The 24,917-nt window shown below is 42.0% G+C and overlaps 1 protein-coding gene across 3 annotated transcripts in view; it reads right to left on the bottom strand.

Moving 5' to 3' along the window:
* Window positions 1-24,917, bottom strand: part of LOC133645195 (relaxin receptor 1-like) — a 152,799-nt gene that overhangs the window by 31,810 nt on the left and 96,072 nt on the right. For 2 of the 3 annotated variants that reach the window (XM_062040058.1, XM_062040060.1), the window contains exons 5-15: window positions 24,482-24,553; window positions 21,520-21,591; window positions 17,423-17,494; window positions 17,249-17,320; window positions 17,096-17,164; window positions 16,954-17,025; window positions 13,269-13,340; window positions 12,899-12,970; window positions 10,411-10,482; window positions 4,031-4,102; window positions 382-611 (exon numbers count right to left, since the gene is read on the bottom strand). In XM_062040058.1, the coding sequence (XP_061896042.1) occupies window positions 382-611; window positions 4,031-4,102; window positions 10,411-10,482; window positions 12,899-12,970; window positions 13,269-13,340; window positions 16,954-17,025; window positions 17,096-17,164; window positions 17,249-17,320; window positions 17,423-17,494; window positions 21,520-21,591; window positions 24,482-24,553 (947 nt within the window). The remainder of the gene's footprint in view (window positions 1-381; window positions 612-4,030; window positions 4,103-10,410; window positions 10,483-12,898; window positions 12,971-13,268; window positions 13,341-16,953; window positions 17,026-17,095; window positions 17,165-17,248; window positions 17,321-17,422; window positions 17,495-21,519; window positions 21,592-24,481; window positions 24,554-24,917) is intronic. The other variant, XM_062040059.1, reaches the window with a different exon arrangement.

The following is a 24,917-nucleotide window of genomic DNA, read 5'->3' as shown; positions in this document are numbered from 1 at the left end:
CCCGGCGGAAGTGCCAAGCATGCGCTAATTATTTTGCGAAACGAGTTTGACCCGGCTGTAATTCGAGGCATGCGAATACCATACTCCTGGCGCCAATTCAAGGAAATACGGTAATAGATAATTACGAAATAAAAATCATTGTTTTGTACTCAGTGTATTGATCTGCCAAAAGTGTTTTAAGTTAGTGTGCATACAGATTTCCCCCTGCAATCTAATTCTTCCTCCACTGGAAACAAACATAACAAAACAAGATGCTATCATTGATTGAACACTATTATTTGTGTAAGGTCAGAATGTTGGTACTCGATGTCATTAAATGGCGTGTACCTAATGTTGTGGCCAAAGGGTGCACATGGCGTGCGTGATGTGTTTGTGACTCACAGCAGAGGGAGATGATGCACATGGCGTGCAGCTTGTTCTCCGAGCGGATGTACGAGCGCATGCAGATGACGAAGACGTTGCCCAGGCAGGTGGTGGCCGAGACCACCCAGACGAAGACCCTCAGCACGATGTTGGCCAGCAGGTCCTCGAAGGAGGAGATGCCGTCTGTGTTGGGCTTGCAGCTGCGCACGTGCGGCGCGTACCCGCAGTACTGGAACTTCTTGAAGTAGCTGCCAATCACATGGGAGTTCAATCAAAACAACAAATAAGGTCCATTGATTAGTCATTTCCGCACACAGAAAAAAAGACGTTTTTCTTTTCCACCAGCAGCTGCGATATAAATCCTAACAAGAACATGCCTGGAGCCCAACATAAAAGACACAGAAGTGCAGCTACTGAGGATCTCTCTGGCAGGAAGTAGCTCGTTTACCTTTACAAGATTGGTGAATTAGCTGAGGGCAGGTGGGTCGCTGCCCCACCGGACGACACTCTTTCGTTTGTCTTTTGAATGCGGTCACTGTTTAATTATAAGCATTTGAGTTCGTAAAATTCTAAGCGTGAATCTAATTGGTGGCGCCCTCAGTAGGCTGTGTGAGAAATTTCAAGCCAATCCAAATGAAAAGGAAGGAGGGATCAGATTTACCATGCAGTTGTCAGAAAATAATAATAACACAAGCAACACGCAAGGGTGCAGTTTTGACCGGTTTTCATTGGAAAATAATGATTGGCATTTTATATTTCAGACAGAGTTGTGGTTAAAAATAAACATTTACTAATCCTGTTATAAATATATTGTTTTTGCTGCCAGGTTGTAGTTATTTTTTGATTTACACAGTCTACATTTATATATATATGTATATATATATATATATATATATATATATATATATATATATATATATATATATATATATATATATATATATATATATACAAACACCGTTTCCATATGAGTTGGGAAATTGTATTAGATGTAAATATAAACAGAATACAATGATTTGCAAATCCTTTTCAAGCCATATTCAGTTGAATATGCTACAAAGACAACATATTTCATGTTCAAACTCATAAACTTTATTTTTTGTTTTGCAAATAATAATGAACTTATAATTTCATGGCTGCAACACGTGCCAAAGTAGTTGGGAAAGGGCATGTTCACCACTGTGTTACATGGCCTTTCCTTTGAACAACACTCAGTAAAGGTTTGGGAAGTGAGGAGACACATTTTTGAAGTGGAATTCTTTCCCATTCTTGCTTGATGTACAGCTTAAGTTGTTCAACAGTCCGGGGGTCTCCCTTCTCACATTGCAGGTGCCACACATTTTCAATGTCTGGACTACAGACAGGCCAGTCTAGTACCCGCACTCTTTTACTATGAAGCCACGCTGTTGTAACATGTGGCTTGGCATTGTCTTGCTGAAATAAGCAGGGGCGTCCATGGTAACGTTGCTTGGATGGCAACATATGTTGCTCCAAAAGCTGTATGTACCTTTCAGCATTAATGGTGCCTTCACAGATGTGTAAGTTACCCATGTGTTGGCCACTAATACACCCCCATACCATCACACATGCTGCCTTTTACACTTTGCGCGTAGAACAATCCGGATGGTTCTTTTCCTCTTTGGTCCGGAGGACACGACGTTCACAGTTTCCAAAAACAATTTGAAATGTGGACTCGTCAGACCACAGAACACTTTTCCACTTTGTATCAGTCCATCTTAGATGAGCTCAGGCCCAGCGAAGCAGACGACGTTTCTGGGTGTTGTTGATAAACGGTTTTCGCCTTGCAGAGGAGAGTTTTAAAGGCCTACTGAAAGCCACTACTACCGACCACGCAGTCTGATAGTTTATATATCAATGATGAAATCTTAACATTGCAACACATGCCAATACGGCCGGGTTAACTTATAAAGTGACATTTTAAATTTCCCGGGAAACTTCCGGCTGAAAACGTCTATGTATGATGCACGTGACGTCAATGGTTGAAGGAGACGTTTTGGAATAGCACGGTCGCCAGCTTAAGTCGTCTGTTTTCACCACATAATTCCACAGTATTCTGGACATCTGTGTTGGTGAATCTTTTGCAATTTGTTTAATGAACAATGGAGACAGCAAAGAAGAAAGTTGTAGGTGGGATCGGTGTTCTGCGCGTTCTCGACTCTCATTTTCAAGAGGATATAGTATCCCAGGTGGTTTAAAATACAAATCCGTGATCCACAATAGAAAAAGGAGAGAGTGTGGAATCCAATGAGCCAGCTTGTACCTAAGTTACGGTCAGAGCGAAAAAAGATACGTCCTGCACTGCACTCTAATCCTTCACTCTCACGTTCCTCATCTACGAATCTTTCATCCTGGCTCAAATTAATGGGGTAATCGTCGCTTTCTCGGTCCGAATCGCTCTCGCTGCTGGTGTAAACAATGTGCAGATGTGAGGAGCCTTTCAACCTGTGACGTCACGCTACTTCCGCTACAGGCAAGGCTTTTTTATCAGCGACCAAAACTTTATCGTCGATGTTCTCTGCTAAATCCTTTCAGCAAAAATATGGCAATATCGCGAAATGATTAAGTTTGACACATAGAATGGATCTGCTATACCCGTTTAAATAAGAACATTTAATTTCAGTAGGCCTTTAACTTGCACTTACAGATGTAGCGACCAACTGTAGTTACTGACAGTGGGTTTCTAAAGTGTTCCTGAGCCCATGTGGTGATATCCTTTACACACTAATGTGGCTTGTTGATGCAGTACAGCCTGAGGGATGGAAGGTCACGGGCTTAGCTGCTTACGTGCAGTGATTTCTCCACATTCTCTGAACCCTTTGATGATATTACGGAGCGTAGATGGTGAAATCCCTCAATTCCTTGCAATAACTGGTTGAGAAATGTTGTTCTTAAACTGTTCAACAATTTGCTCAGGCATTTGTTGACAAAGTGGTGACCCTCGCCCCATCCTTGTTTGTGAATGACTGAGCATTTCATGGAATCTACTTTTATACCCAATCATGGCACCCACCTGTTCCCAATTAGCCTGCACACCTGTGGGATGTTCCAAATAAGTGTTTGATGAGCATTCCTCAACTGTATCACTATTTATTGCCACCTTTCCCAACTTCTTTGTCACGTGTTGCTGCCATCAAATTCTAACGTTAATGATTATTTGCAACAAAAAAAATTTTTTATGAGTTTGAACATGAAATATGTTGTCTTTGTAGCATATTCAACTGAATATGGCTTGAAAAGGATTTGCAAATCATTGTATTCTGTTTATATTTACATCTAACACCATTTCCCAACTCATATGGAAACAAGGTTTGTATATTGTCAGGCTTGTCCCTGACAGTTTGGTTATGTTTTAGTTTTTCCTCTGTGTTTGTCTTTGTTTCCTGTCAGCGCTCTTATTTTTGGAAGAAACATTATATAGTCAGTAAAGAGAGCTCTTTGGCTATGTAGCCTTTTTAAAAAAAAAAATCATATCTGGCATTAATGCCACAGGATGGATTACAGTAATACTGACTTCCTCATGTCGCAGCTGGAGGAGAAAAGTTGGACAGTTGTGATAAGGCTGCTTTAAAGGGTGGCAGCAGTCCAAGGAATAAAGTCCACCACAGCGCAGTGAGGAGGATTATTCAGAGTAGCATCCAATACTCACATGTGAGTCAGATGTTTCAGAGGCTCAAACATGCGGCGTTGGATGTTCCCGATTTCGATGCCCTCTATGCTCCTGGAGAAGAAGAGAAAAAGACATTTACTGTGGGGAAATAAGTATTGGAGCCCATGTGAATTTTTTTAAGTTAACCCACTCACAAGCACCAGTCCATCATTTTTATAATAGGTTTATTTGAATTTGCTCGGGTTCTAATAAAATAGAAACAATTCAAATACATCTAATTTTAATAATACAAATAAAATAGTCATAGTTTGTTAAAGTGCCACCCCTTTTTTATGCCGAAAAAAGGCCAAAAACCATTGGAGCAAAGTTCGGCGCCTTAGCACGCCCACATCTTGTGGCGTTGGAGAAATTTGTTCGCAATTTATCATCGTCTACATGTGTATTATCGTTAGGTTTAAATGCGTTAAAGTACGACTGCTTTTTTTTTGCCAAAAAAATGGAAGACGAAATTCAAGATGGCCGACTTCCTGTTCGTTTTCAGGCATGAGTTTAAGAGACGTTTATGTATTACCATTATCATGGCGATACATACATACAATTTAATAGCAAAGACTATTAATGCATGGTATTTTTAGGACCCCCACCTTCCGTTTAGGAAGGGAGAGTCCACCCAGATCCTTCTTTTCCAAGGCTGTCTAAATGAGAGGTGACTAGAATTCAAGTTGAACAATTCATTCTACCAAACAGGAGTAAGTACAAACAGTTGAGAAATCAGCGCTGGAGAGAGAGAACAGAGCTATCCAAAGGTTGTAGCTATCTCTAAAATGGTTGCCCGTCTCTCATGTTTTTGTCCTTCTTGTTTTCCCTACCTTGGTAAGGATGCAAACTGAAAGTTAACTTGACACCTTTTTCTTTACTCTCTCTCTAGGCTTGTACAAACCCTGTTTCCATATGAGTTGGGAAATGGTGTTAGATGTAAATATAAACAGAATACAATGATTTGCAAATCATTTTCAAGCCATATTCAGTTGAATATGCTACAAAGACAACATATTTGAGGGGGAACTAGGTCCTTGAGGTAGTAGGTTGAGGGGAAACTAGGTCCTTGAGGTAGGAGGTTGAGGGGAAACTAGGTCCTTGAGGTAGGAGGTTGAGGGGAAACTAGGTCTTTGAGGTAGGAGGTTGAGGAGAAACTAGGTCCTTGTCTTGCCTCTGGTGAGGGCAGTCACATTTTTCTCCGCTCCCTCCTTCCCTGCTTGCTTTCTTCGTTTTGTCTTGTCTGAACTTTTTTGAAGCCTCTTTCTTTGCGCTGTCCTCAAATCTAAACATCAAACATGGATATGATCAGCTGGACTCTCGACGCAATTGAAAAAGTATTTTCGACAAGGAAAAGAGGTTCGGGGGAGCCTGGCTGCCCTGATGGAAGCATTGCTGTGGGGTACGTGAGAGATTACTGGGATAGATGGAGAATCATGTGCCTCTCAGTCCTTTCCATCAAGGACGTGGAAGACATCTACCTATTTGGAACCGTGATCGCGGGCCACCTGCTGATTGGGCTGGGCATTGCTCTGGTGTATCGTCAAATTCGGAAGACGATGGCAGCCACTCAAGGAGCCCAACGGCTGTTCGTCGCAATGGAAGGATTGGGCCGGACTGTGGGAACACAAGACTGTGGCGATTTCTGAACTGAATCGCAAAATGGATCTCATCATGGAGAAGTTTGCTGAGAAGGACAATTGAATTGAATTTGAGAGGAACCAGCACGGACACATAGAGCAGGCAAGTCATTGTTTTGACTGCTCGAAGAAAACAACATCCTAATCTACGATTTGACTCCCTCAAATGGCCTTGACGCTATCAGGAACAGGCTGTTCTGAAAAAACACCCCCGAGGTCTCCTCAACGATGGACGCTTTTGACCTTCCTTTTTCTCAACACCTGGTGTCGAACTTTGAGATCGGCCCCAGTCCACAAAAACATTTCAAATCCCCCCCCCCCTCTGTTGCGAGTTGTTGATTATATGTAACATGTTTATGTGTGCTATGCTGTGTGAGGTTTTTTCCGTTGGACTCAGTCTGGACCCCCTCCCGAGGGTCCAGCCTTAGACTGATAATTTTTTTACTCTTCCCCCCATTCCCAATATCACCTTTTCCCACCTTTTTTAAGGAGCGCCGTAAGTGGCTGATCCGTTGGCGGTCCCGTCTTGTCTCCCTGTAACGTACGTCTGCTCTTAGTGGGACTGTGCCGAAAATGAAATTTCAGTTCTTATGTGTCTTGTACATGTTAAAGAATGGACAATAATAAAGCATCTTGAATCTTGAATCTTGAGGTAGGAGGTTGAGGGGAAACTAGGTCCTTGAGTTAGGAGGGGGTGTTGCTTTAGATGCATTGGTGTGTTAGCAGGTTCATCTTGAATTGGGTCCGAGATGCAATAGGGAGCCAGTGGAGTGATTTGAGGATGGGTGTGATATGATCACACTTGCACACTCTCGTCAGGATCCTCCCTGCGCTGTTTTGAATGTACTGGAGATTTTTGATGCTCTTTTTGGGGACCCTGACGAGAAGTGTGTTGCAGTAACCAAGCCTTTGTTTCCCCCACCAAGGTAGGGAAAACAAGAAGGACAAAAACATGAGAGACGGGCAACCATTTTAGAGATAGCTACAACCTTTGGATAGCACTGTTCTCTCTCTCCAGCGCTGATTTCTGAACTGTTTGGACTTACACCTGTTTGGCAGAATGAATTGTTCAACTTGAAATCTAGTCACCTCAGCTCCTAGTAAGAGGCAGTGGAAGTTTGAAGTTCCTTGGAACTTCCCAGTCCATCAAGCTGGATACGGCTTCTAATCTGGCAACCTAAGTCATGGAGAGGGGGAGGGGATTACAGAATTTTGACCGTGATTGCAGTACCATTTCTGGCCAGATTAAAACATATGGCTCCTTTAAATGCGTTGTCAGAGGAGAGAGAGCGAGTGTTACTGAGCCATTCGAGAGCATTCTCTTGTCCCATGGCGTGGTCATCGCTAGCCTGGACCTCGCTGCTAATGTACAACAGGTACATAGGAGCAACAGTGATGACACATCGCCACATGTTTCCGCTGATCCACAAGCACTCGAGTACCAAACATTAATGGCCAATTATAAGGAGAAAGATATCTTGTTTTCTCTCTTGTTTTAATGGTTTTTTTTTGCCTTTTGGTTGGGGACCCTTTGGGACTGTGTGACAAGGGGTGGCACTTTTGTGACTTCTGCTGTGCTTTTTTGTGGACTTCTGGATCTGCCTCCCAGTAGCCTTTTGGCCATGGAGACCAGCTGCTGGGTCTCTGCCACACCAGAGTCCGTTTAGAGAGACTGGAGGAGATGCGGATACTGGCGCTGAGCGGGACGGACAAGCTTCACAGTGTGTTGGCTGAATGAACAGGTATCAGACACCTCGGTTTCCTACTGGACACTGGCCGAGAGTTGGTGGGTGGCCGAGGGTGGAGTCGGCTCTCTTGGTTGCTTTGTTGGGTCTGCTCTTGTCTCTGGCCATGATCCCCCCACCCCAGCAGACGATGGCGTGGAACACCGCAGAGGCAACCACATATGTTTGTGGAGGGAGATTGTGATCAGCGCGCTGCAGGAGCAAAGGTCACCGCCTCTGTCAATGGTGTTGAGGGCGGAGAACCATCGACTAGGGGCGGGGCATGTGTGGGACGGCGAGACACAGCTGGCAGGTGATTAGATTTCACAGGTGGTACGTGTTAATCTAATCATCTGTTGTCTTTAACAGTAAGCGGCCGGGAGCAGAGGAGGGTTGGAGAATTGAAGAGAAAGACGACAGCAAAAATATATTGATGGTTAATAAACCTTGTTCAACTCTGAACGGCAGACTCCGGTGAAAGTGTGTGATCAGCGGCACACGCCAGGACGCAACTTCCACAATGTTGTTGTTGTACTTTTGTGGCTGTGTGTAGAAGTGGCTGCTTGCATCAGCTCTGCTCTTTTAATGTCTTTAATGTCCTTTGATGTTTCCCTCTTACACACATGTTTATGTGTGCTATGGCTATGAGGTTTCCCCCACTCCCTTGGCCTCAGTCTGGACCCCCTCTCCAGGGGCCCAGGCTTAGACTGAATATATTTTTTTCTCTTTCAGGAGTTAATGAACACCCCACAGCTTGAAAGTGAGAGTCCCCCACAGTTCCTGTACAGGATGATTGGACTAAAACAGAAAGGGCTTTTTGCATCTAGACAAGGTAACTCATACATGTACACCTCATCACAGGGCCAACACAGATAGACAGACAACATTCACACACTAGGGACCATTTAGTGTTGCCAATCAACCTATCCCCAGGTGCATGTCTTTGGAGGTGGGAGGGGCCTATCCCCAGGTGCATGTCTTTGGAGGTGGGAGGGGCCAATACCCAGGTGCAAGTCTTTGGAGGTGGGAGGGGCCTATTCCCAGGTGCATATCTTTGGAGGTTGGAGGGGCCTATCCCCAGGTGCATGTTTTTGGTGGTGGGAGGAAGCCGGAGTACCCGGAGGGAACCTACTCAGTCACGGGGAGAACATGCAAACTCCACACAGAAAGATCCAGAGCCCGGGATTGAACTCAAGACTACTCAGGACCTTCGTATTGTGAGGCACAGGCACTAAACCCTGTACCACCGTGCTGCCTATATATTTTCAATGAAACATATACAATGTTGGTGTTTTTTTTACTTCAGTCATATTGCAGTCTTCACATATCTCTTATGTGTGACTGCCATCATATTGCAGTCTACACGTATCTCTTATGTGTGACTGCCATCATATTGCAGTCTACATGTATATCTTATGTGTGACTGCCATCATATTGCAGTCTACATGTATATCTTGTGTGACTGCCATCATATTGCAGTCTACACGTATCTCATATGTGTGACTGCCATCAAATGGCAGTCCACATGTATCTCTTATGTGTGACTGCCATCTACTGGTCACACTTATGTACCAAATTAAATAGCTTTGAGGTCGGTAAGCACAACCAAAATGATTTTGTAAATTAGGCGCACCGGGTTATAAGGCGCACTCTCCATTTTTGAGAAACTTAAAGGATTTTAAGTGCGCCTAATAGTCAGAAAAATACGGTATTTGTTTTGTTATTTCTAAAGTAAATACCTGTTGTTGTTTTTTAACTATCTTTTAAATGACCTGAATGTTACGGAGTCTGTGGCGGTGATCTTTTTCTCGAGTTTTGTGTGTGAACGTTTTTTGTCGTTTGTATGTACACACCAACCTGTCTGGGGACTACAGGCGTTTGTATGTACACGCCAACCTGTCTGGGGACTACAGGCGTTTGTATGTACACACCAACCTGTCTGGGGACTGCAGGCCTTTGTATGTACACACCAACCTGTCTGGGGACTACAGGCCTTTGTATGTACACACCAACCTGTCTGGGGACTACAGGCGTTTGTATGTACACACCAACCTGTCTGGGGACTACAGGCGTTTGTATGTACACACCAACCTGTCTGGGGACTACAGGCGTTTGTATGTACACACCAACCTGTCTGGGGACTACAGGCGTTTGTATGTACACACCAACCTGTCTGGGGACTACAGGCGTTTGTATGTACACACCAACCTGTCTGGGGACTACAGGCGTTTGTATGTACACACCAACCTGTCTGGGGACTACAGGCGTTTGTATGTACACACCAACCTGTCTGGGGACTACAGGCGTTTGTATGTACACACCAACCTGTCTGGGGACTGCAGGCCTTTGTATGTACACACCAACCTGTCTGGGGACTACAGGCCTTTGTATGTACACACCAACCTGTCTGGGGACTACAGGCGTTTGTATGTACACACCAACCTGTCTGGGGACTACAGGCGTTTGTATGTACACACCAACCTGTCTGGGGACTGCAGGCCTTTGTATGTACACACCAACCTGTCTGGGGACTACAGGCGTTTGTATGTACACACCAACCTGTCTGGGGACTACAGGCGTTTGTATGTACACACCAACCTGTCTGGGGACTGCAGGCGTTTGTATGTACACACCAACCTGTCTGGGGACTGCAGGCGTTTGTATGTACACACCAACCTGTCTGGGGACTACAGGAATTTGTATGTACACACCAACCTGTTTGGGGACTACAGGCGTTTGTATGTACACACCAACCTGTCTGGGGACTACAGGCGTTTGTATGTACACACCAACCTGTCTGGGGACTGCAGGCGGAAATCAGCCTTTGGCTAAAACCTGACATCTACATATGTGTTCAACAATATGTGCGGTCCTTACGGTACTACTGTACGCATATCACATATTTGCAGTTCCTCATTACAGCATACAGTATGTAAAACAGGATTAGGAATAAGCAAAGCCTATACAGTCCTATATTTCTACACCATAACACTCGCCAGCTGCATGCGTGTGCACTCACAATGACTTCAGCCTGTGCAGTTTGTCAAAGTGATCCACTTGAAGCTCCACCATGGGATTGTAAGAAATGTTTCTGCAAAAGAAACACAAGTGAACATCAATTCATGATCATTCTCACACTCATTTCAGCACTCAGCCTCTGCGCTTGTTGTTTAAAGGGACGATACTCTAAGTTAAGTTAAGTTAAGTTTAAGTTTATTCACAATACCATAGAACAATTACAATAGTAGTGAATATACTCTATTTTTGTCCTATGTTCTTCACGCACAAAACACCACTGTGCTGACTTTAGGAGTGGTTTTTACTGGCCTGTGGCACCCCACCCACTCATTTTCTACCGCTTGTCCCTTTCGGGGTCGCGGGGGGTGCTGGAGCCTATCCCAGCTGCATTTGGGCGGAAGGCAGGGTACACCCTGGACAAGTCGCCACCTCACCACAGGGCCTGTTGCACATTTTTACTATATGAAAAAAGTATGGAACTAAAATTATGTTTAAAAAACTGCAAACATGGGAATAATAGAACAAAAAAACAATATACGTTTAAAATAAATTGTATATTATACATAAATTAGTACTGGTCAAATTATATTTTTTTACAAATCTGATTTTTTATATTGTCTCTGTATTGGTTTTCTATTCATTTATTCTTTGTTTTATTCAGTCATTGGTGTAGCATAATATTGTTTTTAATATTGTTTTTAATATTGTTTTTAATATTGTTTTTAATATTGTTTTTAATATTGTTTTTAATATTGTTTTTAACATTCTTGTTGTGTAAATGTGCTATATAAATAAAGTGGATTGGATTGGATTGGATAATGAAACTTATGCATTACAGTTAATCGCAGTAAACTCATTTGCTAAATTCAAATTAACTTTGAAATAGACCTAAATATTTTGAAACTAATTCACTTTTATTGTCATTTTTTCATGTTTTACTCAAAAGCCACTTGCTAAATTACCAGCAGGCACAAAACATTGAAACAACATACAAAACCCAAAAGCAGTGAAGTTGTCAAGTTGTGTAAATGGTAAATAAAAAGAGAATACAATGATTTGCAAATCCTTTTCAACTTATATTCAATTGAATAGACTGCAAAGACAACATATTCTTGCAAATAACCATTAACATTTAATTTAATGGCAGCAACACATTGCAAAAAAGTTGTCACAGGGGCATTTTTACCACTGTGTTACATGGCCTTTCCTTTTAACAACACTCAGTAGACACATTTTTGAAGTGGAATTCTTTCCCATTCTTGCTTGATGTACAGCTTAAGTTGTTCAACAGTCCGGGGGTCTCCCTTCTCATATTTTAGGTGCCACACATTTTCAATGGGAGACTCCTTGTGAACATGGAGGAGCCAGGCATGTCGGTTATTGGTGGTCCGAAGAACCCGGAGGCACGAGACCTCCACACCATAGTAAAAGAGTGCGGGTACTAGACTGGCCTGCCTGTAGTCCAGACCTGTCTCCCATTGGCGCAATATGAAGCCTAAAGCCCGGACTGTTGAACAACTTAAGCTGTACATCAAGCAAGAATGGGAAAGAATTCCACTTCAAAAATGTGTCTCCTCACTTCCCAAACCTTTACTGAGTGTTGTTAAAAGGAAAGGCCATGTAACACAGTGGTGAACATGCCCCTGTGACAACTTTTTTGCAATGTGTTGCCGCCATTAAATTCTAAGTTCATGATTATTTGCAAAAAAAATAAAACATTTCTCAGTGTGAACATGAAATGGTGGTCTGGCGGTTGATTCTTTGCATTGGGTGAGAAGAGAAAGTCGAAATGAAGAAATTGTGAATAAAAAAGGAAAAGTCACCTGCAGGAGTATGGCACTTTTTTGGATAAAAAAAAAAAGAGACCGTAGTCAGACCAATGTGGTCTGGAAATGATGCAAGGCAAGACCACTAAAACCACGCCACCTTAGCTCACCCTTTAGAGCACAGCTGTAACTTCCAGGCACTAAACCTGCAGAAAATAGTTCTTCTCAGGTTTCTCTATGTTTACATTTTATTACTTTATTCAGCATTTCTTACATATTCCTTATTTTTGCACCTTCATTTTAAGAACTTATTGTTACGTGGTCAGTGTGATTTTACCGTTTTGTTGACATTTGTTTTCCATGCTCGTGTTGACATTTCCTTTTCTTTCTACCTTGTTTGTGTACAAATATTAGGGGAATTGTGTAAGTCATTTTAAATCATGCAAGTGAGTAATCACCTGGAATCAATCCAAATTCAAGAGTGTGTTTAATCTGATTCAAAATGTAAATCATTTGACAGCACTAATCCTCATATTTTATACAAACATGAATGTTTTCATCAGCCTTTTTACAAAATAAAATACAATATATAAAACAAATATATTGGCTCCTTTTGTATTTTTCAGTTAGTGTCCCTGTTTGGACAGCCTCATACGAACAGTGAGTTTATTTGTGTAACAACTAAGTTCTATAGCATTGATAATAATAATAAGAACAACTCACAGTTGAAGCAATTCCCCCAGCAGGACAAAGAGATTAGGAGGAATCTTCATCAGTCTGTTGCTGGAAAGATCTCTGTGTGTGTTTGGAGACAATCCCATGTCAGTTCACAAACTAATACAAATATGGATGCCATGAGGTGGCTTAAAAACACACACACACACACACACACACACACACACACACACACACACACACACACACACACACACACACACACACACACACACACACACACACACACACACACACACACACACACACACACACACACACACACATTGTCATGTACAGTTATTATTATTCCCTTCATCACTGCAGGAGAACAGAGATTTAGGTTTAACGAGAGGAGACAATCTGCATTTTTACTCACAGCTCTCCCAGCTTTTGGAGGACGGAGAAGGCTTGCTCTTGAATATGACTGATCTTGTTGCGCTGCAGAACCCTGGAAATATGTATTTTCAAAAACATTGATGCATACATGCAGTAATACAGAAATATTCTCCGTGCGGTAAATACTATAGTTTTACGGTGTGGTTTTACGAGCATAGGAGCACGTTGGGCAGCGCACACACACAGAGTACTTGCAAACCCCGTTTCCATATGAGATGGGAAATGGTGTTAGATGTAAATATTAACAGAATACAATGATTTGCAAATCCTTTTCAAGCCATATTCAGTTGAATATGCTACAAAGACAACATATTTCATGTTCAAACTGATAAGCAAATAATAATGAACTTAGAATTTCATGGCTGCAACACGTGCCAAAGTAGTTGGGAAAGGGCATGTTCACCACTGTGTTACATGGCCTTTCCTTTGAACAACACTCAGTAAAGGTTTGGGAAGTGAGGAGACACATTTTTGAAGTGGAATTCTTTCCCATTCTTGCTTGATGTACAGCTTAAGTTGTTCAACAGTCCGGGGGTCTCCCTTCTCACATTGCAGGTGCCACACATTTTCAATGTCTGGACTACAAGCAGGCCAGTCTAGTACCCGCACTCTTTTACTATGAAGCCACGTTGATGTAACACGTGGCTTGGCATTGTCTTGCTGAAATAAGCAGGGGCGTCCATTGTAACGTTGCTTGGATGGCAACATATGTTGCTCCAAAAGCTGTATGTACCTTTCAGCATTAATGGTGCCTTCACAGATGTGTAAGTTACCCATGTCTTGGCCACTAATACACCCCCATACCATCACACATGCTGCCTTTTACACTTTGCGCCTAGAACAATCCGGATGGTTCTTTTCCTCTTTGGTCCGGAGGACACGACGTCCACAGTTTCCAAAAACAATTTGAAATGTGGACTCGTCAGACCACAGAACACTTTTCCACTTTGTATCAGTCCATCTTAGATGAGCTCAGGCCCAGCGAAGCCGACAGTGTTTCTGGGTGTTGTTGATAAACGGTTTTCACCTTGCATAGGAGAGTTTTAACTTGCACTTACAGATGTAGCGACGAACTGTAGTTACTGACAGTGGGTTTCTGAAGTGTTCCTGAGCCCATGTGGTGATATCCTTTACACACTGATGTGGCTTGTTGATGCAGTACAGCCTGAGGGATGGAAGGTCACGGGCTTAGCTGCTTACCTGCAGTGATTTCTCCACATTCTCTCAACCCTTTGATGATATTACGGAGCGTAGATGGTGAAATCCCTCAATTCCTTGCAATAGCTGCTTGAGAAAGGTTGTTCTTAAACTGTTCAACAATTTGCTCAGGCATTTGTTGACAAAGTGGTGACCCTCGCCCCATCCTTGTTTGTGAATGACTGAGCATTTCATGGAATCTACTTTTATACCCAATCATGGCACCCACCTGTTCCCAATTAGCCTGCACACCTGTGGGATGTTCCAAATAAGTGTTTGATGAGCATTCCTCAACTTTATCACTATTTATTGCCACCTTTCCCAACTTCTTTGGCACGTGTTGCTGCCATCAAATTCTAAAGTTAATGATTATTTGCAACAAAAAATAAAGTTTATGAGTTTGAACATGAAATATGTTGTCTTTGTAGCATATTCAACTGAATATGGCTTGAAAAGGATTTGCAAATCATTGTATTCTGTTTATATTTACATCTAACACCATTTCCCAACTCATATGGAAACGGGGTTTGTACATTCGTAGCCACAGCTGCCCTGGGGTAGACCGACGGAAGCGAGGCTGCCACTTTGCCCCTCCGACCACCACCTATCATTCATTCACCAGTGTGAGCGGCACTGGGGGCGAGGGTGAAGTGTCCTGCCCAAGGACACAACGGCAGCGATTTGGATGTCAAGAGGCGGGGAGCGAACTTGCAACCCTCAGGTTTCTGGCACAATCAAAAAGGAATGGGTTCGATAAGAGGATTCGATAATAGGCTCGAACTCGATAATTTCTTATCAAACATCATCCCTAGTCTTTCTGGCAGGGCCGCTCTACCCACTACGCCATGCCGTACCCCTAATGAAAAAGGTTGTAAAATACTGATATACAGCATATTTTTTACAGCTAAATGTGTATACCGTATTTCCTTGAATTGGTGCAGGGAATATAGTATTTGCACGTCTAGAATTACTGCCCGGGTCAAACTCGTTTCTCAAAATAATTAACGCATGCTTGGCCTTATCGCCGGTTCATTATTAACGCCGGATCAAATCCGTTTCGCAAAATATTAATTTTATTATCGCATGTCTATAATTTTCGCCGGGTCAAACTCGTTTCGCTAAATATTTAGCATATGTCTAGAACTTCCACCGGGTCAAATTCGTTACGTCACGAGTGACGATTTACCTGTCCTCATTTTCAAAATGGAGGAAGCTGCTTTCAGTAGTTTACAATCGCACAAAGGAAAAAAGATAAAGAGCTATTCAGTAGGATTTAAGGTCCAAGCTATTGAATACCGGTACAGTATGTTAAAGAGAACAGTAAGCAGCTATGTTTTATTAATATACCGTAGCTGCGTGTGTGAAATACTGTATGAGTCATTAAATGACTCCCGCCTCCTGGTGGTAGAGGGCGCTAGTGATCCTTCTTGCGACTTCCGGTACTGCAGAAGAAGTGACAACACGCAGCAAGAGATTTTTTTTTTTTAACATGGAGGATTATATACCGCTATCTAAAATAAAACAGTTTTCTAAACTGGACTTTCAATGGAAGCAGGAGGTAATAATTAAAGGAATATCTCCATCGAGACAGAGAGACTTTTAAAACTGAAGAAAGAAAATAAGGAAGACTTCTATAAACAAGTTATCCATGCTTTTGGTCAGAAGGAGCTGCAAATGGACTCCATTTATAAGTACAGGTAAGACCATAATAACGTTTTTTTTAATTAAATGTGCTTTTCATGATGGTATGCTTACATCACACTCAAAGCGCACGCCTAAATTTACCGCATTCCTTTTGGTAAACGCCGGAGTGAGAAGAGGTTTTAAAATAATTACCGCATGCACGGCCATCCCGCAGGCTTCTGGTAAACGCCGGAGTGACAGGAGGTTTTAAATTAATTAGCGCCCCTGCGGCTATTCAAGGAAATACGGTATGTCATTTATAGACCCATACACATTGCCCCCCCTCCCCCCAGACAAATTGTTTTCTCTCAATCTGGCGCCCGAGTCAAAATATTTGCCCAGCTTATGTTCTAGAACAGTGGTTCCCAACCACCGGGCCGCGGCCCACAAGAAAAAAAAAGAAAAAAAATTGTTTTTAATTAAATCAACATAAAAAACACAATATATACATTATAGATCAATACAGTCTGCAGGGATACAGTCCGTAAGCCCACATGATTGTATTTCTTTATGAAAAAAAAAATATATATTATTTTTTTTTTAAATCCCCCCCCCCCCCGCCCCCCCGGTCCGTGGGACAAATTTTCAAGCATTGACAGGTCCGCAGCTACAAAAAGGTTGGGGACCACTGCTCTAGAACAAACTTTCCATTTGTCTGACTTCCTGTGGCTCCCACCCACAGTGCGGCTAATATTGTATTGTTTAGAACACATCCACAGCGGAGGCTCCACACTTAAGTTGTCAAGCAAACGCAGCTTAGTCTGAGACTTGAAGTGCTTACGTACAGAACTGTCAGCATGCTGCACGAGTAGAAAGAGGCGTCGTCCAGCGTCTCGATAAGATTCCCCTCCATGTCCCTGCAAAGACAGGCGGGACAAAGCCGTTAAGGAAGGCGAGCCACGCGACCCTTCGACCAGCCGCACTTACAGCCAGTTCAGCCTGGGCATTTCTTGACAGACATCTTCCAGCCGGGTCAAAGAGTTGTTCAACAAAGCCCTGTCGATCACGGCGGACAAAAGACGGAACAAATGAGTCCATTCAGAGCGACAAAAGTGACAGAGACGTGGGAGACTAACTCACAACAAGACCAGCGAGTTGAGGCCAGAAAAGGCCTTGGAGGAGACTTGATGGATGTTGTTGTTCTCTAAGATCCTGACACAAAAGCAAACACACGCGGCTTTCACTTGCACTGATTGCACCTTATGGCCGCAAGCCGGGACAAATACTAAGCAGAGATGAAGAAAGGAAACATACAACCACTCCAGCTTGTGCAGGTCCCTGAACACACCGGGCTTCAGGAGGGAAATCTTGTTGTGGTTCAAATATCTGTTGGAGACAAAAACAAGTTCCAACTCATGGGAAATTCTTTTCAATCTGATTTAATAGAAAACTAAATGAACCGGGTAAATAAACACCATAAAAAACCTCCAAATGTCACCCATCAATGGCGATGGACGTCATTACTGCAGCGTTCAAGGGTGTAAAACACTTCTCATATATTTGCATGTTTAATGTTTGTTTAATCATGTTTGCTAATTATATATATATACATATAGGGTTGTATGGTATTAGTATAGTACTGCGATACTCCATCCATCCATCTTCTTCCGCTTATCCAAGGTCGGGTCGCGGGGGCAGCAGCCTAAGTTATGTTAAAGTTAAAGTACCAATGATTGTCACACACACACTAGGTGTGGTGAAATTTGTCCTCTGCATTTGACCCATCCCCTTGGGGAGCAGTGGGCAGCAGCGGCGCCGCGCCCGGGAATCATTTTGGTGATTTAACCCCCAATTCCAACCTTTGATGCTGAGTGCCAAGCAGGGAGGTAATGGGTCCCATTTTTATAGTCTTTGGTATGACTCGGCTGGGATTTGAACTCACAACCTACCGATCTCAGGGCGGACACTCTAACCACTAGGCCACTGAGATAGCAGGGAAGCCCAGACTTCCCTCTCCCCAGCCACTTGGTCCAGCTCTTCCCGGGGGATCCCGAGGCATTCCCAGGCCAGCCGGGAGACATAGTCTTCCCAACGTGTCCTGGGTCTTCCCCGTGGCCTCCTACCGGTCGGACGTGCCCTAAACACCTCCCTAGGGAGGCGTTCGGGTGGCATCCTGACCAGATGCCCGAACCACCTCATCTGGCTCCTCTCCATGTGGAGGAGCAGCGGCTTTACTTTGAGCTCCCCCCGGATGGCAGAGCTTCTCACCCTATCTCTAAGGGAGAGACCCGCCACCCGGTGGAGGAAACTCATTTGGGCCGCTTGTACCCGTGATCTTGTCCTTTCGGTCATAACCCAAAGCTCATGACCATAGGTGAGGATGGGAACGTAGATCGACCGCTAAATTGAGAGCTTTGCCTTCCGGCTCAGCTCCTTCTTCACCACAACGGATCGATACAGCGTCCGCATTACTGAAGACGCCGCACCGATCCGCCTGTCCATCTCACCATCCACTCTTCCCTCACTCGTGAACAAGACTCCGAGGTACTTGAACTCCTCCACTTGGGGCAGGGTCTCCTCCCCAACCCGGAGATGGCACTCCACCCTTTTCCGGGCAAGAACCATGGACTCGGACTTGGAGGTGCTGATTCTCATCCCAGTCGCTTCACACTCGGCTGCGAACCGATCCAGTGAGAGCTGAAGATCCTGGCCAGATGAAGCCATCAGGACCACATCATCTGCAAAAAGCAGAGACCTAATCCTGCAGCCACCAAACCGGATCCCCTCAACGCCTTGACTGCGCCTAGAAATTCTGTCCATAAAAGTTCTGAACAGAATGGGTGACAAAGGGCAGCCTTGGCGGAGTCCAACCCTCACTGGAAACGTGTCCGACTTACTGCCGGCAATGCGGACCAAGTTCTGACACTGATCATACAGGGAGCGGACCGCCACAATCAGACAGTCCAATACCCCATACTCTCTGAGCACTCCCCACAGGACTTCCTGAGGAACACGGTCCAATGCCTTCTCCAAGTCCACAAAACACATGTAGACTGGTTGGGCAAACTCCCATGCGATACTAATGAATCATATTCGGTACTATACCGCCTCTGAAAAGTACCAATCCATGTGGCCAAGCAGCTCAATTTTTGTTTCATCTGACCACAGAACTTTCCTCCAGAAGGTCTTATCTTTGTCCATGTGGTGTCACATGAAACAAAAATGGAGCTGTTTGGCCACAATACCCAGCAATATGTTTGGAGGAGAAGAGGTGAGGCCTTTAATCCCAGGAACACCAATCCTACCGTCAAGCATGGTGGTGGTAGTATTATGCTCTGGGCCTGTTTTGCTGCCAATGGAACTGCTGCTTTACAGAGAGTAAATGGGACAATGAAAAAAAAGGATTACCTCCAAAGTCTTCAGGACTAGCTAAAATCATCAGCCCGGAGGTTGGGTCATGGGCGCAGTTGGGTGTTCCAACAGGACAATGAACCCAAACACACGTCAAAAGTGGTAAAGAAATGGCTAAATCAGGCTAGAATGAAGGTTTTAAAATGGCCTTCCCAAAGTCCTGACTTAAAGGTGTGGACAATGCTGAAGAAAAAAGTCCATGTCAGAAAAGCAACACATTTAGCTGAACTGCACCAATTTTGTGGCCAAGTGGTCAAGCAGAAGCTTGTGGATGGCTACCAAAAGTGCCTTATTGCAGGTGAACTTGCCAAGGGACATGTAAGCAAATATTAACATTGCTGTATGTATACTTTTCACCCTCACATTTTCAGTAGACACATAATAAATTCATAAAAGAAGCAAACTTCATGAATGTTTTTTGTGACCAACAAGTATGTGCTCCAATCACTACATCACAACAAGTATGTGCTCCAATCACTACATCACAACAAAATAAGAGTTGTAGAAATGATTGGAAACTCAAGAGTAGGGATGATGTTTGATAAGAAATTATCGAGTTCGAGCCTGTTATCGAATCCTCTTATCGAACCCATTCCTTATCGATTCTCTTATCGAATCCAGATAGGTTGTTGTATATGGAAAAAAACACAATATTTGGTTTAACAAAAGCTCACTTTTATTTTATAAGAAAACAAATAAAATAAACAAAATAAAGAAATATTGACTGTTACCCCTCTAAAAAAAAAAAATATATATATATATATATTGACTGTTGTTACCCAAAGTATATTAAGTGGGATTTTTCAGAAAAACAAATATATACAGTAACACAAAAACAACTTGTCTCTGTGATCACTATAGGTGTATAAATAATGATATAGTTTTAAATAAAATCAGTCCCTTGGGCACAAAACTGAAAATAATACAGCTCTCCAAAAAGTGCACTTCTGCTGCTATTGGAACATACTAACTACACACACAGGCAGACAGCTAACAAACAACCCAAGACGTCTAATAAAGTTCCAAAGCAGATTAATCCTTTTAGGCTCTTTATTGTTGTTGATCTTGCTTTGTCTTTTCCTATCTTTACTTTTGTCTTGCACTGGACTGTTATTATTATTATTATTTTTTTTTTTTACTGAAATACACACAATGACAAATGTGATTAAATTAACATACTCAGATGTAATACACAATATGTAAATATTAGCTTCACACAAATATACAGTACTATCATCAAACAAATACTTCTGAGTGTTGAAACTATTTTGATGGTGGAAATACACGACTGGCAGCCATTTTAAGTCCTCAAATCATCCATTGAAACAGCGCACAAAAATCGTTTTTCAATAAACATCTTAGTTTTAAATGTAACCACTTTCCACCTTAATATTGAGTTACATAAACAAGTTAAACAGTTTACTTACAGACTTATCTTTTCCAAGGCTTGTAAGAGCTAACACAACTTGTCTACTTCTCAATTGTCTCATGAACTGAACTGACTCGCCAACCCGGAAGTGGCCAGACTAATGACGCGTAGTATTTTCATATCGCCACAAGGTGTCAGTAAAAGTCTACAATCAAATGGGCATAACATTGCCCATTTGGGATTAGTTCCCAGGGATTCGAATAAAGAACCAATTCTTTTTCATTACTATAGTGGTCTCGATAACAGGTACCGGTTCTCAAAAAGGGATTCGAGTCCGAGGACTCGGTTCTTTTCGTATCGAATAACCGGGAAAACCGGTTTCGAGCATCATCCCTACTCAAGACAGCCAAGACATGATGCTCTTTACAAGTGTAAGTCAACTTTTGACCTCAACTGTATATATACATTTAGTTGACAGCAAAACGTCTATAAAAAAACTTCAGTAGCCATATTGATGTTTGCCTCCTCGCTGACAACCCGAAGAAGGAGGAATGGCCTCAAGGTCGCAGAACAGCAATATAGATGAAAAGTACGTGGTAAGGATGTGAAATGTATTGGAATGCAGACTTACAGCCTGGTGAGATTATACAGCCCTCGGAATGCACCTGGACTCACTTCTGCAATCCTGTTGTGCTGCAGGTATCTACGCAAACACACGACATCATTGGGAAAAAGAGATATTAGCATGAAACAAATACAAAAGTTTATAATTATTGGTACTTAAACTGCCCAAAGGAGCTTTAATCAAGATCTGTTATTTTTAGCGAGTACCGTATTTTCCAGACCATAGGGCGCACCGGGTTATAAGGCGCACCGACGATGGGTGGGTCTCGTCAGGTCTATTTTCATACAAAAGGCTCACTGGATTATAAGGCGCATTAAAGGGGTCATACTTTTTATTGTGTGAAATAAATCTGCTTTGGCATATTTTTGCAGAAAAGTCTCATCACAATTATAACTTGCTCTTCCATACTTATGAGCGCCATTAATGTACTCCTCGCAAATAGTCTTTATTTATTTATTTTATTCCTCCACAGCGATTCCCTTGTTATTTCCAGCCTAGTCTGTTGAGTTTTTGGGACTTATATTGAGTTAGCAAAATGTACAAAACTTGTCAAAAGGCAACAAAAGACAGCAAAAAGCACACATGCTGAAGCACTGAGCAGTGAGTGACTAGTAGTTGTCACTCACCACACCTCCGCTCCGGACAGACTAACCTCCTCCAACCTCCGAGGACAAAGCTACGAACAATGGGAGACCGGGATTTCTGCTCCGCCGCTCCTAGTCTGTGGAACACTCTCCCTGACCACCTGAGGGCACCACAGACTGTGGATGCTTTTAAAAAAGCCTTTTTTTTTTTTTTTTTTAGATATATGCATATAATTTGAGCTATTTGGCTGTTCTAGTTTTTATTTTATTTTATTTTTTATTATCTTTTTATTTTTTTTATTTTTTTTTTTAATACACTGTAGCACTTTGAGGTTGTTTACTCAAAGTAAAGTGTTTTTTTTTTTTTACAAATAAAATCTATTATAATTATTATAGCAGGGGTCCCCAAACTTTTTGACTCCGGGGCCGCATTGGGGTAAAACAATTTGGCTGGGGGCCGCACTATATATATATATATATATATATATATATATATATATATATATATATATATATATATATATATATGTAAGTGTGTGTGTGTGTGTGTGTGTATATGTATATGTATATGTACAGTATATGTGTATATATGTATATATATATGTATGTGTATATATGTGGATATATGTATATATATTTGGGGACGGCGTGGCGCAGTTGGGAGAGTGGCCGTGCCAGCAACCTGAGGGTTCCTGGTTCAATCCCCACCTTCTACCAACCTCGTCACGTCCGTTGTGTCCTTGAGCAAGACACTTCACCCTTGCTCCTGATGGGTCGTGGTTAGGGCCTTGCATGGCAGCTCCCGCCATCAGTGTGTGAATGTGTGTGTGAATGGGTGAATGTGGAAATAGTGTCAAAGCGCTTTGAGTACCTTGAAGGTAGAAAAGCGCTATATAAGTATAACCCATTTACCATTTATATACAGTATGTATATGTGTATATATATGTATATGTGTCATACACATATATATATATATATATATATATATATATATATATGTGTATATATGCGTATATATGTATATGTGTATATATGTGTATATATGCATATATATGTATATGTGTCATATATATATATATATATATGTGTATATATGCATATATATGTATATGCATATATATGTATATGTGTATATATGCATATATATGTATATGTGTCATATATATATATATATATATATATATATATATATATATATATATATATATATATATATATATGTACACTGCCGTTCAAAAGTTTGGGGTCACCCAAACAATTTTGTGGAATAGCCTTTATTTCTAAGAACAAGAATAGACTGTTGAGTTTCAGATGAAAGTTCTCTTTTTGTGGCCATTTTGAGCGTTTAATTGACCCCACAAATGTGATGCTCCAGAAAGTCAATCTGGTCAAAGGAAGGTCAGTTGTGTAGCTTCTGTAACGAGTTAAAGTGTTTTCAGATGTGTGAACATGATTGCACAAGGGTTTTCTAATCATCAATTAGCCTTCTGAGCCAATGAGCAAACACATTGTACCATTAGAACACTGGAGTGATAGTTGCTGGAAATGGGCCTCTATACACCTATGTAGATATTGCACCAAAAAGCAGACATTTGCAGCTAGAATAGTCATTTACCACATTAGCAATGTATAGAGTGTATTTCTGTAAAGTTAAGACTAGTTTAAAGTTATCTTAATTGAAAAATAAGGACATTTTAATGTGACCCCAAACTTTTGAACGGTAGTGTACATATATATATATATATATATATATATATATATATATATATATATATATATATATATATATATATATATATATATATATATATATATATATATATGTAATGTATTCATATATATATATTCCTCGCGCACTAATTGACTTAAAGAGCGCACTTGCTGCATGTCACGTTATGGATGGTAAAATGCATTTTTAGACAATATGATTAGCCTGAGTGGCTAGGAGACGGTAGAAAAAGGACTAGTAAGGACAAATTACAAAAAAAAAAAAAAAAAAGTTTTTTTTTGTTTGTTTTTTTTTAGCTTGGGACTTCCCGCGGGCCGGATTTTAGACGCTGGGGGGCCGTATCCGGCCCGCGGGCCGTAGTTTGCGGACCCCTGATTATAGTGTGGTGCAATGTGCAGCAGGTGACCTGGAGGGATGTTCCTCCTCACGAAAAGACTGCGCCCTGATTTTTGCTTGCAGGCGTAACACAAAATGAATGATTGAAGCGTTGGTACACAAACATGGTTTGCACACGGAGGCACGTTTGTCCACAACTAAAAGTTGGTCAATCGAAGGGTCTGTAAATGAAGGTTCCACTGTAATCCAAATAATAATCAATACAAAGTGTGTGTGTGTACCGGATGCGAGTGTGTGTGATATTGGAACAGCACTCACAGTTTTTGCAGACTCTGGTACATGAAGAAAGCGTCTGTTGTCAGTCGCTGGAGATGATTCCTCTGCAAGGACCTGGGATGGAGGCACACAACATGTCTGCATGTCAATCACTACACAGCACACAACATGTCTGCATGTCAATCACTACACAGCACATCCAGGAGTCAATGTGGGATTATTTGTAACTATTTTTCAGGTGGCATGACTTTGTACCGTCAATCATGTAGTTATAATAACTTAAAGTGCAAACACGACGAGGCCTCAATTACAAAACCCAAAAGCAGTGAAGTTGTCACGTTGTGTAAATGTAAATAAAAAAGGAATACAACAAATCCTTTTCAACTTATATTCAATTGAATAGACTGCAGAGATAAGATATTTAACATTCAAACTGATAAACATTGTTTTTTTTTGCAATTAGCTCATTTGGAATTTG

Source organism: Entelurus aequoreus, linkage group LG28, assembly GCF_033978785.1.
Source record: "Entelurus aequoreus isolate RoL-2023_Sb linkage group LG28, RoL_Eaeq_v1.1, whole genome shotgun sequence".
Taxonomy (NCBI): Eukaryota; Metazoa; Chordata; class Actinopteri; order Syngnathiformes; family Syngnathidae; genus Entelurus; species Entelurus aequoreus.
The sequence above is the reverse complement of the archived record's forward strand: the minus strand, read 5'-3'. Positions and strand labels throughout refer to the sequence as shown.